We start from the raw sequence: 17,035 nt of genomic DNA on the forward strand, positions 1-17,035 counted from the left end.
AAGCAAAGGGAGACATGGCCCTGTCATAGTTCAAGAGCAACCATTACTTTCAAGAAAGCTGATTCCTGTCAGGAACTCAGCATGTCTGTAAGGATCAGGCACCAGAAAAGCAGGATTAACCAAGGTGCCAGCTGCCCAAAAAGGTCCTATTAATTCATGTGTAAATTTTAGGTGTCAAACATCTTAAAATCTAGGCTCTGGCTGATTTACAGATGTAGGCCATCCATATCCGCCATTGAAGTAGCTGGCAAGATCCCAATAAACAGAAACCTGCGACACACGACTCCTGCCAACCTGTGCGTTCTCAGCCAGTGAGATGAGGTCAAGTCTTTCAGAATGGTTCTTTATGCTTTTTTTGGTTTAATCCAGCCCCTTTCCCCCCAGACTTTCACCACAGGACTGTCAAAATTATAAACGGCGCGTGTAACCAAATGCCATGCAAACACCAATCAGCAAACACCGGTCACGGTCAAAGCAGTGTATTAAAGGCAAAAGGAATAAAGAGGCAGAAAGCCAGAGTGGCATTTGTGACACAGAGACATGGTTTTAAAGAAAAAATAATATTTATTTGCAATATAAACAAAGTCCCAATATTGGGTTCAGGATATATAGGGTCACACATTTTTCCTTCATAAACACAGAAAGCAAAACTGTCCCTCGCTAACAAATTCTCATTTATACGAAGAGGATGCATCTTTCTTTTATCTTTCTTTATTTTAAAAAAGACCACCATTGGCACAGGAAGCCTTTATACAAACCAGCTTAACAAGATACAGATGCACTGTCTAAATCCCTGAAAAAATAAAAATTCCTCCTTGAGGTAAGATTCAGTTAGGAGATTCCGCATTTGCTTGCTCATCCACACACAAAGCACTCCACGCTTCCTGCCCCGATGACCCAGCAACCCCAACATTGCTAACATAAAAAAGGAACAAAAACAAACAAAACCACCAACAACAAAAAAGACAAAAATCATTCTGATATTCTGGTAATGTTTCTTTAAAAAATAAAATACACGCACACACACACACATACCAGTTCTGTGATGCAACAGCATTAAAACATTCTTCCACATAGAGATTTATTTATTTTGGGGGGGGGGAGTATAAAAACTGAATATTTTGAGGGGGGGGACTCCGTGGCTTTTAAAAAGTTACTTTGAGAGTGAAAGTGGAAAGGGAGATGAGAAGAAGGGAGGGGCTACATTGCAGGCAACGAAGTTTTCCCATGCCCGTCATGCCCTCTTCCTGGGGGTGGGGGAAATAAGCACCACTTCTCCCTCTTCCAGTATAATACATTAGTGAGAAATATAAACAAGTCTTCTTGTTGTAGAAGGCACAGCAAAGAAGTTACCCAGGAAAAAAGTTCACCAGAGAGCTAAAGAAAAAATCCACGTTTCCATGCCCCTTTTCTAAACAGCATAATTCCATGCCCTCCTGTGGTTCATATGAGAGTTGTCCACTGGTTACGCACCAAAATGTCTCTGCTCTGCTCAAGTCTTTTAAAATAGCAGAATCAGCTGATTCTTCTCACACCTCTCAGCTCCGCTCCTCCCTACACACACACATACAAATTCACACACAAATTCACACACAGAGAGACACAGAATTAAGTGCGCTGGATAAATGCCAACATCATTGAAAGTATTTTCATTGCTTCAGAAACTGGAATGATTTCAGGCCAGCTGGGTGATGTTAACAGTCATAATAGGCTGCGCAGAGCAGCTAAGAGCCTCGAAACATGCCTCTACCAGCTCGGATGGAGGAGACGCAGGTATCATCAAACTGGGGACAGAGGGCAACCGATGTAGGGTAGGGGCGAGTTGTTTTTTTGGCAAAAGGTGGTGTTTTTAAAAAAGCACAATGGCGCTTAGTCACCTTGGCTGATTCAGTGCAGAAGAGATTGTGAATGTGGGCATGGCAGAGAGTGGTATTATCACCAACTGGCCCTCACAAGTCATGAAAACGCCAACCGGATGCTAACAAGCAGCAGCAACAGGTGCCCTCCTCTCTCTCTCTCTTTCTCTCACTTTCTCTCTCTCTCGCTCCCAAGTACCCAGTAACATGCCAGAATATATCAAGGCTTTACAAAGTGTGCAAAATGCATTTGGTCAATAGAAACATTTTGATTTTTTTTTCCTCGTCTTTTATCTAAAAACATGAACTCGAACAAGAACAGAATAAAATACTGGTTTTGCAACCTTGTCTGTACAAACTGTCAGGTACATACATATTTAAAAAGAGCTTGAACCCAAGAAGGAGTAAAGATTACCTCCTTTTCTTTAAAAAAAGAAAAAGTAAACTGGGTTTTAAAACAACAGTCTCAGGCCAACACTTATTGATCAAAGGTTGCCAAGTGCATGAGTCTCCTTTGCTTTCCACACCGAGCAAACACACACAAGTCGTTCTTAACGTGTGCGTGTGTAATACATGTATGTGTGTGTTTGCATGTGTGTGTGCGGTGTGTATCATGTCAGTCTCTACACACCCAGGAAAGCAGCTATTGCCAGTAACAGCTGTGTTCAGAATGCCAGGCCATCCCCCACATTAAGTAACTCTGATAAGGTAACTCCTCCGAACCCATTTTGATTTAGCATCAGAATACTAATAAATGGCACAAGCCTTTTCAGTAAAGCAGCAATTCAGACAGCTCTGCTTGGAGAAACCAGTTCTTTCAAGGCTGGCTGGAAAGACTTTCCGCTTAATGGATTTGAAATGCTCAAAGAGAAGCGATTCAAGGCTTTGGGGGGTGTCCCCCAGAGAAAATCCACTTCATGTAGACTCCAAAGTGTTCAGTGGAAACAAGTTGTGATTGGTTGGAGTGGTGAAGTAGAGCTGTTCGGTGGGGGAGCGGTTGTCACATGGGCTGTTGAGCCCCAAAGTCCTTTCAAAGTCCAGGAGCTGGCCCATGAAGTTAAAGTTTGGAGAAATGTTGGACTTTTTCCTTTTTACAAAGTCATAGGCATCATTGAGAGACAAGTTGAGCTTTTGCATTAAATAGGCAACAGTTACCGTTACAGACCTGCTGATGCCGGCTAGGCAGTGAACCAGAATGCCACATTTCTTAGAACGGGCTTCATCTGAAAGAGACAAAAAAGGGAGATGTTGAATCTGCTGGACCACAAGAAGCTGCCTCTCTTTAAACCAGGGCGAGATGGAAGCCCACATCAAACAGCTTATGTCAATTATTGCAACAGATTTGTTATTCATCATCATCATCATCATAATACATGGATTTCAATATCCACGTATTGCTGGATAACTGGTAGTTTTCACCCACAATTCTTTGTATTTCCTCACAGATATATGCTTTCCTCAAGTCTCACATGATGACTAGTTGCAATCAGCACTGTGTAGTCAGAACAGTTTACAAATATTAGCTCATTAAATCTTGGCACATAAAGATGATGTAAGCATGGAAGTGTCATAAAACAGAGAAGATAAGGAAGCAAGTCTCTTGAGGAAGGAAGACAGAATTGTAGTTCTGTCTCTGGAGTTCCCTGACTCTTCTTAAGACGTAGTTCAGGCCATTCTCGCTTCAAATTTAATTCTGGTATTAAGCAACAGCTAGGTGCCCAGCTGCAACTAGTCAAACTTGGCAGCACTGACATGTGTCAAAATATAACCACTAAGGCCAAATGTGCTAACTTTTTGAGGTCCCTTTTATTTTCGGAATCAGCAGCAGATGCTGCTGAAAAACTGAAGTTTGCTAAATAGTTGCGGGGCGGTTTTTTTGGAAGCAATATAGCAGCAGAGCTCGACACACAAAGTTATCATCGATTAATAATTATATTCAAGCAGACGACAGCAGGGAAAGGAAGGTGAGATGCTGTTTAGTGGCAGACACAAACAGCTTTCACAAGCTAAAAATACTACCGGTGACTGGCTGCAGCATGTATTTAAGTTGCATGCCTACACGTAACTGACACTGGCCAGTGTCTCTTCCCACAGCAGTCAGTTTGAGGCTGCAATCCTATGTTTGTTTCTCTGGGGTTAAACCCCGCTGAACTCAGAAGGACTTACACACACACACACACACACACACACACACACACACACACACACACACCACTGCACAGTGAATATGCATGTTGACCCATAACAAAGGCCACACAGCCCTAAAGCACATTTATGCAGAACTACATTCCACTGATGCCAAAGAGACTTACTTCAAAAGTACATCTTAAGGCTTGGCTGTTAAGCCCGGAAAAGTTTACAGCCTAACTACCTTAGCCAGAGACGGAAAGATGAGATAGCCAATGATAGCAGGGAAATAAAGAATGAACAAGTTTGACTTCTTAGCCCGCATTATTGTACAAGTCACGAAGCAGTGCCAGGTGACAAGGACTGCTTTAACACAGCCTCTTTTCAAGCAAAATAAATTTCCCTGAGGTCTTCTGGTGTCCTATTTGAACACTGGTTCTTTCCCCCTCTATTTAGTCTTATAGTGAATGAATGAGGTAAGCATTTCCTGTCATAAAAACCAAAGCAGAGTGTGGTTTTCACAGAAAGGATGTTTTTTTGACTGAGCCGGTGTCTAAATACCTTGCTCCCCTCACATGCCTTTAAGCAAAAGCAAAATGATCTACTGATAAGAGCAATAGAAGAAATAGACTTTTTCATATTGAGGTTTTGGGGCAGTACAAACCAACTAAGCTTGAACTTTTCCCCAGAGTATACTGGTTTAGAGAACACAGAACAGAAGCAAGCAACTTTAGCAGCACCGAGGTTTTCAAGCCTACAGTGCAGTCAAGCAGACCAGCACTTGTCCACTATCTCAATGAAACAGCTCTCTGGTTTGTATCCAATTAAGTCATATTTGCAGTACACCTACTGAAATCAGTGGACAAGCAGGTTTAGTCATGACTAACTTTAGTTCAATGATTTCAGTGGGTGTATTCTGAGTAGTGGGTGTGCATTCTGACATAGCCAGAAACAAACTCCTGGACTGTTGTATTTTCAACTTTAGGGCACACAACTTTGTTAGGTAAATATGAGCCATTACCTGGCAGCCATATATCTATTCCTGCATCACAATAACAATTGTGGAAAGCTAGAACAATCCTAGAAAGGATCCATTTGGACACTGTGTTTCCAAGCACAATTCAAAATGAAATGCCAATAACACCCTACATACTTCTTGAGACCAATGTGGGCATTAAAAAAACAAAACCCAATAAAAATGTCAATAAAAATGTTATTTCTCTGGTGCTGAAGAAACAGTAAAGTTTTCTCCCTGGGGAGAATACTACAAAGGCAGGGTGCCACAACTGAAAAGACCCTTTTTCCAATTGTCATCTGCCTCACCTTAGAAGCCAAGTGCATTGAAAGAAGGACTTCTGAAGATGACACTTGTGAACAGGCATGTTCATATCAGAGAAGGCACTCCCTAAATGACTGTGTTTTTATCTTGCTCATTCTTGCCATATTAATTGGCTGAATTTAAATTATTTAGATGTGCCCATTCTCATAGCATCTGTGAGCTGCCATGGAAGCAGAAACGCTGAGGGGCAGGATCCAAAGTTTTAAATAAAATAAGTTTTAGGTCCTTTAGGGGTTATGATCAGCATAGGGATTTTCTCCCCAAATAGCAATCATAAACCCCTGTTCCGGGTCTAGCTACTTCACACATGCACACCCATCATTTTACGACTTCAGCAGCCAGAGGGAATTTGAACGAGTTTCTAACACAGAACTTTCATCTTTGTTCACATGTTTAGCTTTATCTTTAGGAATCAAGGAACATACACAACATGAGCAAAACAGCTCTTTCTTTTTCTCAGTGGTTTTCTAAATGTGTCCCATTAAATCTTGAGGTTCACAATGATGTGAAGACTACGAATGGCAGGCATCTTTCTCTGAAAGGCAGATTGCCCAGTTCTACTGATCTTCCCCTGCCATCTCCTAGAGCAGGTAAGTGGTGTGTGCCCCCCAAGGCAAGGATGGAGAGTTTCTGGCCCTTCAGATGTTTTGGACTACCAACCACCACCATCCCCATCCATTGGCCATGCTAGCTGGAATCAAGCAGTGTCCGGCAGGCCAGCCATTCCCCATCTTTGTCCTAGGGAAAGGTGTCAGAAGGAGTGGTTTGCGAGGTGAGGAAGATGCTGCAGCATCACTGTCGCACACTGAGAAGGGAGAGGCAGGGGTGGGATTGCAGATACTCAGGTTCCACCCACCCACAGCCTCACTGCCTGGCAACGCTGCCAGTAGACTATTGCCGCAGCTCGCCTCCAATGGGTAAGTGGATCCTGGTTCTCAGGTGGTGCATGGTGATGGTGGGGGCCAATAGGCAATACTCCCTGTGTACGCACTGCAGAACATGTCTGTAAGCATTTGCTGCACACAGGGGGTTCCACAACAGATGCTTAGCAGATACCTCCTTGTGAAAAGTCTTTCCCCAAAGTCTAAAGCTTAAAAATGCCTGCTTTATCTACTTCCCAAAACACAAAGGAGCTTTCAAAAAGGTATTCCGTTTTCAATGCTATTGGACCCTCAAATTTACTCATAAACAGCATGAATAGGAAACCATGGACGTATAGTATCATAACATTTAAACAAAAATAGACCATTTACAGGGCAACCCTACATGTGTCTACTTAGCCAGAATCCCCAGGGACTTCAATGGAACCAACTCCCAGGTAAGAGTTTACAAGATTTCAGCCTCAAAGCACCAGCATGTAATTTGTTAAACAACATTTAAAATCTCTGCAATGGAACTTAGTTTTGTGGCAAATATAATGCCCACAAAGGCAGAAATTATAATTTAAAGCACAGCCCTGAAGCCCCAGACAAAAAACAAGCCATCTTTAAAACTGTTCCACCACAGCCAACTGAAGCAAAGCTTTTTGACTTTGAAGTAAAGTCTGAAGTAGGGAAAATCAGTGTCTGACACTGACACAATCACTAGCTACCAAAATTAGGAGGTGTAGCATGTATTGCATGGAACCTAACAGTGAGCAGGTACTGAACCCCCAGGACTAGTTATGGAAAACTACTGATTGCTAAAGGGGCTGGTCCGCCGAGAACAGGATGTCCAACACCTACCAATGAAAGCAATGGCCTCGGGAAAGAATTGGGAGAGATTCTGACTCCAGTGATCCGAGATGGGAATCTGTTTGTACTTGAATTCTCCGTCGTGCTCAAACATGTTGGGGAGGTTGGGAGTAACGTTCAGGATGTACTTGATGCCGTATTTGCCCAAGACATCCAAGTTGGTGGAATCTTTGGCACAACCCAGGTACAAATAGGGAAGAATCTGGACAGGAAAGGCCGGCTGGTTATTTGGGACCGGGCTCCCATCGGATTCCGTGGCACTGCTAGGCTCCCTGTCCGATTCTCCATCCGAACAATCGGAGCTGATCCTCAGGCCTCCCAGACCAAGGACCGATGTAGGAGGAGAGTTGGTAGGAGATGAAGTGTCAAGATTGGTTTCACAATGCTCCGAGTATTCTGTCTGAAATTTGTTGAATCCACCTGCAGAGGTGAAAAGAAGGCGCACTTTAATATCACTTGCATCCTAAAGCTACCAATACCTGAATACTTATTCATTACCAGGAAAAGCCACATATTTTAGCCATCTGTTTCCTCCTTAGCTAAACGCACCTTGAAAAGTCCATTTACCTAAATTCTTTGCTTCAAGCGTATGGTCTGAATTAGGCCCAGATTGGTAGCATGCTGTTCTGTGTACAGTCACGTGGGGAGGAAAGGCAATGTCTCCTAGCATTGCATCCTGTGCGAGGGGAAGGATAGCTCAGTTGGTTAGAGTGTGGTGCTGATAATGTCAAGGTTGCAGGTTTGATCCCCGTATGGGACAGCTGCATATTCCTGCATTGTAGGGGTTTGGACTAAATGATCCTCAGGGTCCCTTCCAACTCTACAATTCCAACCAAGGGCTCAAAAAAGCAGAGACACTGCCATCCTATACATGCCTACTCTGAAGTAAGTCCCACTGGGTTTCATGGGACTTACTTCTTAGCAGGTGCCCAGTTTTCGCACCCTCCTCTTCAGTGGTAATTACAGTTGCCAGCTCACCACAGCACAAGCCTAGCCTGTTCATGTGTGACTTTACACAGCAATTTAATATCCGGGAAGCAGCCAGTGAAAGTTTTCATAGCATGGAGATGTTTTAGGAACTGCTAATGCCTGCAGACCAAGGTGCTGTTGAAGCACAGGAGCAGGGGCTCAGGGAAAAAGTTGGCAGCCCCAACAGAAGTGCCAAGACAGCAGGAAATTTCAGGTGACTGCTGCAGTTTTCACTTGATCACACATCAGTTACACTCGTATTACTGAAATGTGCTGTATGGTTCCACCTTTTCGTTTTGCCATGCCAGGAAAATGCTCTGAGGTGAGAAATCTGTGCCTCAGTGTAATCTTTCGAGATGTAATGAGGATTACATGACGAAATGTTCGTCAGTTTAAAAACCAATTCCTGCATATCAGAAAACTAGACTATCAGGGAGAAGAGTAAGCTTCAACCTTCTCCCAGACATTTAGCATTCTACATGTAGGGTTGTTGCTGTTTTGCTGTTGCTGCTGCTGTTTTTTGCTAAGGGGAGCCATTCAATCATGAAAAAAACCACTTCACCTATAGTCTGAAGCAATTAAATCCACAAAAACTAGTATCTGACTACCTGCTTCTTAAGGAGGAGTATCCTAAGCACATATTTAACATATGTCATGTATGCTTGACTTGAGAAAGAAAAAAGTGGGTGGCAATATTAACATTTAATAAAATTATAGAAATGATGCCTGCCGTTTTTCTTCTCCCACCCCCTCCCCTAGAGGGCTCCGGCGCATTTAAGATGAGCAGAAAATCAGCAGCTGCCACTTTCCAGCATGAAAATGCAGTGACAAGAAAAGCTTCACCTGTTGAATAACTAACTGCCTGTCATGTAACTGGCTAAAAGCATAGGGGCGCTGTTGGGCGGCAGGGATGGGTGGGTGTGCATGTGACAAGTCTCACAGCAACTCGGCTTGAAAACAAAAGTTCATTTCCAAGCAATGAAAACTTCATTAAGGAGAGCCAGTTCAAATAGAAGGCATTGTAAGATCTAGTCTCAAAGATATTGCTCAACATGTGGGGAAGGTATTAAGATATGCTGGGGCCAGTGAGGGAGAGGAAGAGACAGGAACAGAAGTTTCCTTTTTTTAAATTATAGAGTGTTTGGCCACTGCCCGCTTATCACTTGGAACAGCAGCACAGCTGGAGAGCTCAGAAAACAACCCGTCACCGAGTTGAGCAACTTGCTCCAATATTGTTTAAGTAAACTCAAGGATCTATTGAATGTGCAAGTAAAGGTCAGGAGTAAAACCATTCCTTCTAATCATTTCTCTTTTGGCGCCCCTTTCCGACAGAGCAATTAGACAAGAAGAAATTTAATTTGCTCCTTCATGTACGTTAAGGAGGCATTTAGCAGTCATTAGGTGGATCTGATAAACAGTGTCATTACGAAAAGTCTCCTGGAAATTCCAGGGGCTTGGCAGAGTTGTGGCAAGGTCACTGAACAGCATACACATCCCCTGCCATATTCATTCATGAAGGGAAGAGAGGGAGAGGGAGAGAGAGTAGGTTCCCTTTTTTCCTCTCCTCAAGGAGAAAGACAATATGGAGAAGCCATTTTGGAATTTTAATTGGAAACATTTCCCACTGAGGCCCCAGAAAAAAAAGCGAAGCGAAGGGAAAGCAGCAGCAGCTTAACTCCTCCTTTTCTCCATTGCATGCGAGTTTAAAGGAACTAGGGGGGAGTTAAGAAAGGAGGGAAATGCCAGGAGTACAGAATTCAGTTTAAATAACGCTGAACACTCATGAGAACTTTTTAGGATATTGAGAAAGGAATGGGAAGCACCAGTGCATTTCTCTCCTCAAGAGAAGCTGAAGAAGTTAACATGGCAGCATGAGTTCAGCTACTAAAAAGAACCCTGAAACCTATAATAGGAAAGAAGAGGATCCAGAATCCCCAATAACAGTTTCATCCTCCTTCCTCTGCCCCTCACATATACTGCCCTCCTACCATCAGAAATCCCGTAATCAATCTACCAGTCTATCCATCCGCCTTGTTGCAAGTGACAATATTGATTTGGTGTTGCCTACTGTTCCTGCCTCAATCCTGCCGCCCAGTGACCACAGCAGTGTTGTGGTGCGTGTGTGTGTGTGTATTTTGGGGGAAGCAAAGTTATTATCATCATCCTGGTAGGCTCACTCAGAATGACTGTTTTGACTGCTTCGCAATGCCCCTCTTTTTTGGGGGGGATCTCCTAAGAGATCTGAATGGAGACTTTATAGTGAACTATTATCTCAATTCAAAATGCACTTCATTCAGAGATTGAGAGGCATAACAGAAGCATGGCACAGAATGGCACCAGAGAACTAATTTAATTCAACCCATTGCCCAAAGGCAAGCACATCCAATCAGTCAATCCTTCACCAGAAACACACACACACACACACACACACACACACACACACACACCAGGAAGCACTGCTAAAGCACCTGGATCTAGTCTCAATGCACAAATTCAAACTTGGGGAGGGGGGTGATCAATACACCCACCCCTCTCACAGATTAGTTGTGGTTACTGGCCTCAAATAACCGCATGTCATGAAAGAAGTCTTTTAGGGGAGATTGTTGCCACTGTGTGAGAAGTTAGACCCACCATCCCCTTATTTAATTTTCTTTGTCAGTATAGAGGAGATCTCCTAAAGGGCAACTAAGGAGGGAGTGAGGATCATAGATCCACACCAGGTCGGTGGACAAGGTGGAAAAACTAGGGATGGTGGTCAGAAAGAGGGAGGAGGGACTATTCCAAAACAGATGCTCACAAACCGGATTTCAGAATGAAGAGGCATGGAGGAGTCACTGGGTGAATAAACCCATTCTGCCCCATTCATAGATATAGAAGAATCGGGCAGGAATAAGACCTTCGGGAGGGAATAGTGTCTCCCACGCGAGAGATTTGTACCGCGCGGGGAGGGAGGGCGGCCGGCCGGCGGGAAGAGGTGCAACAAGAAGGGGAATCCGAGTGTTCAGCGGCCAATATCTGCCCGTATTCGGCACATGAAACCATTTTGAAAGGCGAAAGAGCAAGAGCACAATCCTTCGCCAAAACGAGAAAGCTATAATCGCCTTTAAAGGGTGGGAAAAGTGCAACAGCAGACCAGAAGTTTCCTTCCATTATTATCCCTGATTTCTTAAGGGCGGCATTCCCAAAACACATTACAACGGGAGGCGAATCCTCAGGAACTACGGAAGGAAAAAAAGCTGCGATCCGGATCCGGATCCAGTCTGCATGGTGGTGAGAGATTAGGGGTGGGGGTGGGATTGCTGTTAGGCGGGAACCACGCCGGTCGCTCCGATTGGGGGGGGGGGTGCTGCTAACTAGCAGACCAGAGCTATCGGGGTGGGGAGCTTCCCCGCGCTGCTCAAATCGATCCGACCCCTGCCCGTCTTCCTGCCAGCCCCGTCCACAGTCCCGCGCCCCCGGTACCTTTCAGGTAGAACGCCTTGCAGCCGTCGTCGCGCAGCTTCTGCAGCAGGAGCCCGAGGACGGAGCTGGGGGCGCCGCTGTCCTGCTGCCACTCGGCCGTGGCCTCGTCGTAGAGCAGGACGGTGTCCGCCTTGCAGCGCTTGGCGAAGCGCTCCTTGTCCTCGTTGTTGGGGATGATGGAGCGGATGGGCAGGTTGCCCTTCTTGAGGCGCCGGAGCATCAGGCTCGGGATGGCCAGGTTGATGGCGGTCTCGATGTGCGACGACTCGAAGAGCTCGTGCGGGCGGCAGTCGAGCAGCAGCAGCGAGCTGCCCCCGCTCGACTCCAGCTCCTCCTGCAGCCACTCCGCGCTCTTCCACGGCATCGCCGCAGCCATGGGAGCCCGCGGGGTGCTGCCCCAGATGTGATTTTTCATGAGGATCGCAAGGGAGGGGGGGAAGGGTGGGGGAGGGCAAAATCGCGGGAGGGGGGAGCGGTGGAGGAGAGCGGCCGCGCGTGGAAAACAAATCACTGGCGCGGTGCGGGGGGGGGGGAAGAGGGAGCGGGGAATGCCCTCTGAAGCCTACTGTCCAAATCACCGAAGAAGCAAAAGAGTTAGTTTCAAAAAAATATGATCGTTGTTTTAAAGGGAGGGAGGGAGAGAGAGAGAGAGAGATCCGGCCAAGGAGCCCGCGCTGCTTTGGAGATCCAAGCGCTCCAAGCGGATCGGCGTCCGCGTTCCCCTCGGTTTCCTCGCCCGCAGCAGAGAGACGTTTCCTTCCACTTGCAGGAGCAGAAGGCGGGAGGGAGCGGGGGAGAAGAGCCTGGCTCTGCTCGTGCTTCTGGGATGGGGGAGGCGAGGAAGGCGCTGGCCAGGCTCTCGGGGCTGCTGCTCCTCCTCCTCCTCCCCGGGAAAGGCTGCTTTCACTTGGTTCGGTTTAAGGCGCTGCTGCTGCTGCTGTTGCTGCTAGAAGCGCCGCGTCGCCCCGCTCGATCCATCGCGGGCTCAGCCTGACAGCCTCAATTAAAAAGGGGCTTCGCCATCGGATCGGCGTGTCATGCTCTGGGAGGTGGGGCTCGGCGCAGAGGGAGGGGCCAGCGAGGCGGAGAGGCCCGCCTTAAAGGGAAAGCGGCGCTCTTGCGCTCGGGCAGATGGCTACAAATGTCCACTTGCAACTAGCCGGCCAAGACGTGTGTCGCGCCCCCGGTCTCCCTGACTCGGCATCCTTAGAAGCTCGCTTCTTTCTTGCTCCGTTCTCCAGTGTGTGTGTGCCAAGTTTATTTAAATGATGCTGAAATAGGAAGCCCCGTTGAGCTCCGTGAAATTCGCCTCTGGGAATAAAGGGGGGCTGTGGAATGGGGGGCGGACGGCGGACCCATAGGATCTCACTCACATCTGGCTCAAGGAGCGCCTGCAATCGATTCCACCAGAAGGGAATGCTTTTCTTTTTCCTTACATTTGTTTAGAATAGTTCAAAGCCCCTGAAAAGTCCCTAGCCTCGCTTTAAAAGAAGGAATAAGAAGGGATCGTGGCTGAACCACGTAAAGTGTTCCTACCTTAATGCAACAGTGTTTATAGACTAGTTGTTATCACTCAGAAAGGGAGAATCATAATAATAATACTTGTGGGCAGGGGGAAAAGTATTCAGTACCTAGTCCTAGAGACATTTCAACGCCACCGCTTCAGCTTCAGGTGATTTATGACAACAACCAGCCTCCCCACATCAATAGACTGGGGCTGCTGTGAGGTTTCTTTTTCATGTGATTTGAGGACTAGTACCATGAGCCAACTCCGCCAGAGATTATCATGATTGACTCTGTGAGACCAATAGTAGGGTTCCGTCGGGAGCTTCAGTGCGCCTCTACACAACGTCAGGTTATAATGAGCGGGATAGTCCACGATGCGTGCAAGGGCTTAAATATAATATACGGCTTCAAACCTGGGAAAGGCAGGCGATGCTTGCCCCAGGAAACGACCAGAATTGTCCCCAGAGAGCTGGATGCTGGAAGGAGAATGATCGCATTATTCAGACAAAATAAATAGTAATAAAAAGGAAATAAAATATAAGCGGGGGAATAGAACGACTCGGCTTTCAGTGTTATTGACCGGATTCTGATTCTACATTCATACTGAGTACTTGATTGACAACCTGCTCCTCATGCCTTGCTGCTTTATTTAAATAATAATAATAATTTCCTTCTTGACTTTCGCCTTTTAACGGGGCGCCAATGAGCCGCTTAGGTAGGCGGTGTTGGAATGTCAGAGGCCTATCAGGGGAGGGAGGCGGGGCTTTTAGAATCTTGTGTATCAAGTCGCTAAGCGCGGGAAGGGGGACCGGAGGAAGTGAATGGAGCAGCGAAACTAGAGCGGGCTTGCGCAGAAGGCCAGCGGTTAGCCTTCCTGGGATTATCGTGCGGTTGATTCTAAGGCATTGTGAAAAGCGAGGCGATGCTCCCCCGCCCTTTGCTTTTGCTTCCTTGCATGCTGATGCTATTCAAGGCGTGCAGGCTTCGGCATGCCCCGATGGGCAACTCGGGGCCTCCTCTCACAGAAGCGTTTGGTGATCAAGGTGTTTTTAGTGCACACCTGTAAATGTTAGGTATGCAAGAAGCGCGTGTTTACTAAAGTGCATAAAATAGGCAGATGAATCACGCAAGACGCTGGGGTTGGCTGCAGCTGCCGGTTTTGGAAAAAAAAAACCCCAACAACTTGCTGGCAAGGCTGAGTTTGAATGGGGTGTGAAATGGCCCTTAGGCCTTTTTACTTTTATAGGTTGGTATGCAAATCAACACTCTAAAGCAAAATGAGTAATTTCTCTTCAAAGAAGGCCCATCTTTTCCAACATCCTGTTCACACAGTGGCAAGTCAGGTGCAGTAGAAAACCCGCAAGCAGGATCTGAGCACAGGAGCACTCCCCACTCTTGTTTTTTTCCAGCAACTGGCATCCAGAAACATTGCTGTCTCAGTAACTGTGGAGGCAGAACATAGCCATCATGCCTTGTAGCCATAATAGAATTGCAGAGTTGTAAGGACGCAGGTGGCGCTGTGGGTGAAACCTCAGTGCCTAGGACTTGCCGATCGCATGGTCGGCGGTTCGAATCCCCGCGGCGGGGTGAGCTCCCGTCAGTCAGTCCCAGCTCCTGCCCACCTAGCAGTTCGAAAGCACCCCCAAGTGCAAGTAGATAAATAGGTACCGCTTTATAGCGGGAAGGTAACGGCGTTTCCGTGTGCTGCGCTGGTGCTGGCTCGCCAGAGCAGCTTCGTCACGCTGGCCACGTGACCCGGAAGTGTCTTCGGACAGTGCCGGCTCCCGGCCTCTTAAGCAAGATGAGCACGCAACCCCAGAGTCGGACACGACTGGCCTGTACGGGCAGGGGTACCTTTACCTTTACCTAAGGACGCGGGTGGTGCTGTGGGTTAAACCACAGAGCCTAGGACTTGCCGATCAGAAGGTTGGTGGTTCAAATCCCCACGATGGGGTGAGCTCCTGTTGCTCAGTCCCTACTCCTGCCAACCTAGCAGTTCAAAGTGCAAGTAGATAAATAGGTACCACTCCGGCAGGAAGGTAAACGGCGTTTCCGTGCACTGCTCTGGTTCGCCAGAAGCGGCTTAGTCATGCTGGCCACATGACCCGGAAGCTGCACGCCCGCTCCCTCGGCCAGCAAAGCGAGATGAGCACTGCAACCCCAGAGTCGGTCACGACTGGACCTAATGGTCAGGGGTCCCTTAACCTTTACCTAAGGATCCATGAGGGTCACCTAATCCAACCCTCCGATGTAGGAATCTTTTGCCCAACAGGGTTCAAACCCATGACCCATTAATAGTCCCATGCTCTACTGACTGAGCTATCCATAGCCCTCTCCTCCACGAACCTCTTTGAAAGACATCTAAGTTGGTAGTTATCACTGCCTCTTGTGGTAGAGAGTTCCATAGTTTAACTATGCACTGTGTGAAGAGCTACTTACCTGTCCTTAATCTCCCAGCATTCAACTTCATTGGATATCCGTGATTTCTAGTATTACGAGTGAGGAAGGAAAATGTTCCGCTTTCCACTTTCTCTAGCCCATGAATAATTCCGTACACTTCTATCATGTTGCCTCTTACTCACTTTTCCTCTACCTATTCTGGTGCCACAGAGCACCAAACAGGTGAGGTTTGTTCCTTCCTTTATTTCAGTGTCAAATGGTTGAAGGCGGAGGGAACACCTTGTAAATAAACAAGCAACACTCCTACAGATATGGGAGAACTGAATAAACATTTTGACGTTCCTTGACATCATCCAACCCGTGGAGGATCAGAAGGTTCCCCCCCCCCCCGCCCCCAATTGGTCCTATAAAAAGCATTGGCAGGCTTTGTGTTTCTACTGCTGCTGCTACTTGCAATTTCTAAAGACACGGTGAGATGCAAAAACATGCAGCTTGTTAGGCCACATTGGGCAAAAGGTGGCATAGATTTGCATCCAGTACTGCAGAAGTGGAAGACAGCTCACTCAGAGTATTTTCTCCTCCCTTCCCCCACCCCCTGCGTTGCTCCCCCTCAAAAACAACTCCACTGCGTTAGGTGGACTACCAAACATTGTGGACTGTGTCTTATGGGACTGTATTAGGTGAGTGGGTGCAGGAGTAATTGCCCCAAACTGGGCATAAAATTATTGTACCACTTTGCACAAGCCTCCCAAGTTTATGTGATTTCCCCGTACAGGAGAAAGGAGAGAAAGATGCATTGTGCAAACTTGCCTTCTGCTCACATGACATTGAACACAACCTATAGCAATTCAGTCTCCCTAATCCCCGCGATGGGGTGAGCTCCTCTTGCTCGGTACCTGCTCCTGCCAACCTAGCAGTTCGAAAGCACATCAAAGTGCAAGTAGATAAATAGGTACCACTCCAGCGGGAAGGTAAACGGCGTTTCCGTGTGCTGCTCTGGTTCGCCAGAAGCGGCTTAGTCATGCTGGCCACATGAGCTCCCTCGGCCCCTAAAGCTAGAGTCGGTCACGACTGGACCTAATGATCAGGGGTCCCTTTACCTTTAGCCATGATTAAAACTTGTTGGCTTGCTTCCTGACAAAGAATTCAGAGAGCAAATATGAATGTGTGTCGTGGGGGGGGGGTACTGTCCCTATTTGCTGTTGCTTCTGATGCTGGATGCTTGCCATTTTTTCATTTGCTGTTTCCTAATCTTGAACTAAATAAAATATACCCCCTTCCCCCTCAGTGTCCTGAGTATACAGATCAGGGTGGTGATTATATCACTCCAACGCAGGTGTTGGCTTTCCAGATTTGGAACTCAGTAAGTACATAAACAGCAGTCCAAGAGCATGGGACACTTCCACCTGGATACATGCTTTTTTTAACAAAAAATGGTTTGCTTGGAAGCACTCTTACTTGTACAGAGCTCAGGCACAAACCTGTCAGACTAGTATGCACAAGGCAAACCATCTCCGCGTCACCCAGATAACATTCCTGGTCTTTGCAGGAGATTGTATATCCCTGGAAATGCATAAATATTGCAAAATGCTGGAAGGGAGCTGTCAGGGAACTGCCATCAGAGCATCAGGTGGTGGAGGGAC

At 46.7% G+C, this 17,035-nt stretch overlaps 1 protein-coding gene across 1 annotated transcript; it reads right to left on the bottom strand.

Annotated features, from left to right (window-relative positions):
- Positions 1 to 544: 544 nt before the first annotated feature.
- Positions 545 to 12,497, bottom strand: DUSP7 (dual specificity phosphatase 7). Its single transcript, XM_081185290.1, has 3 exons — positions 11,487 to 12,497; positions 7,047 to 7,475; positions 545 to 3,079 (listed from the first exon to the last, which is right to left on the bottom strand). The coding sequence occupies exons 1-3, from the start codon at positions 11,899 to 11,901 to the stop codon at positions 2,772 to 2,774; spliced, it is 1,152 nt and encodes a 383-aa protein (XP_081041416.1). The 5' UTR covers positions 11,902 to 12,497; the 3' UTR covers positions 545 to 2,771.
- Between the last annotated feature and the right edge of the window lie 4,538 nt (positions 12,498 to 17,035).

This window comes from Podarcis bocagei, assembly GCF_964188305.1.
Source record: "Podarcis bocagei genome assembly, chromosome: 2".
NCBI lineage: Eukaryota > Metazoa > Chordata > Lepidosauria > Squamata > Lacertidae > Podarcis > Podarcis bocagei.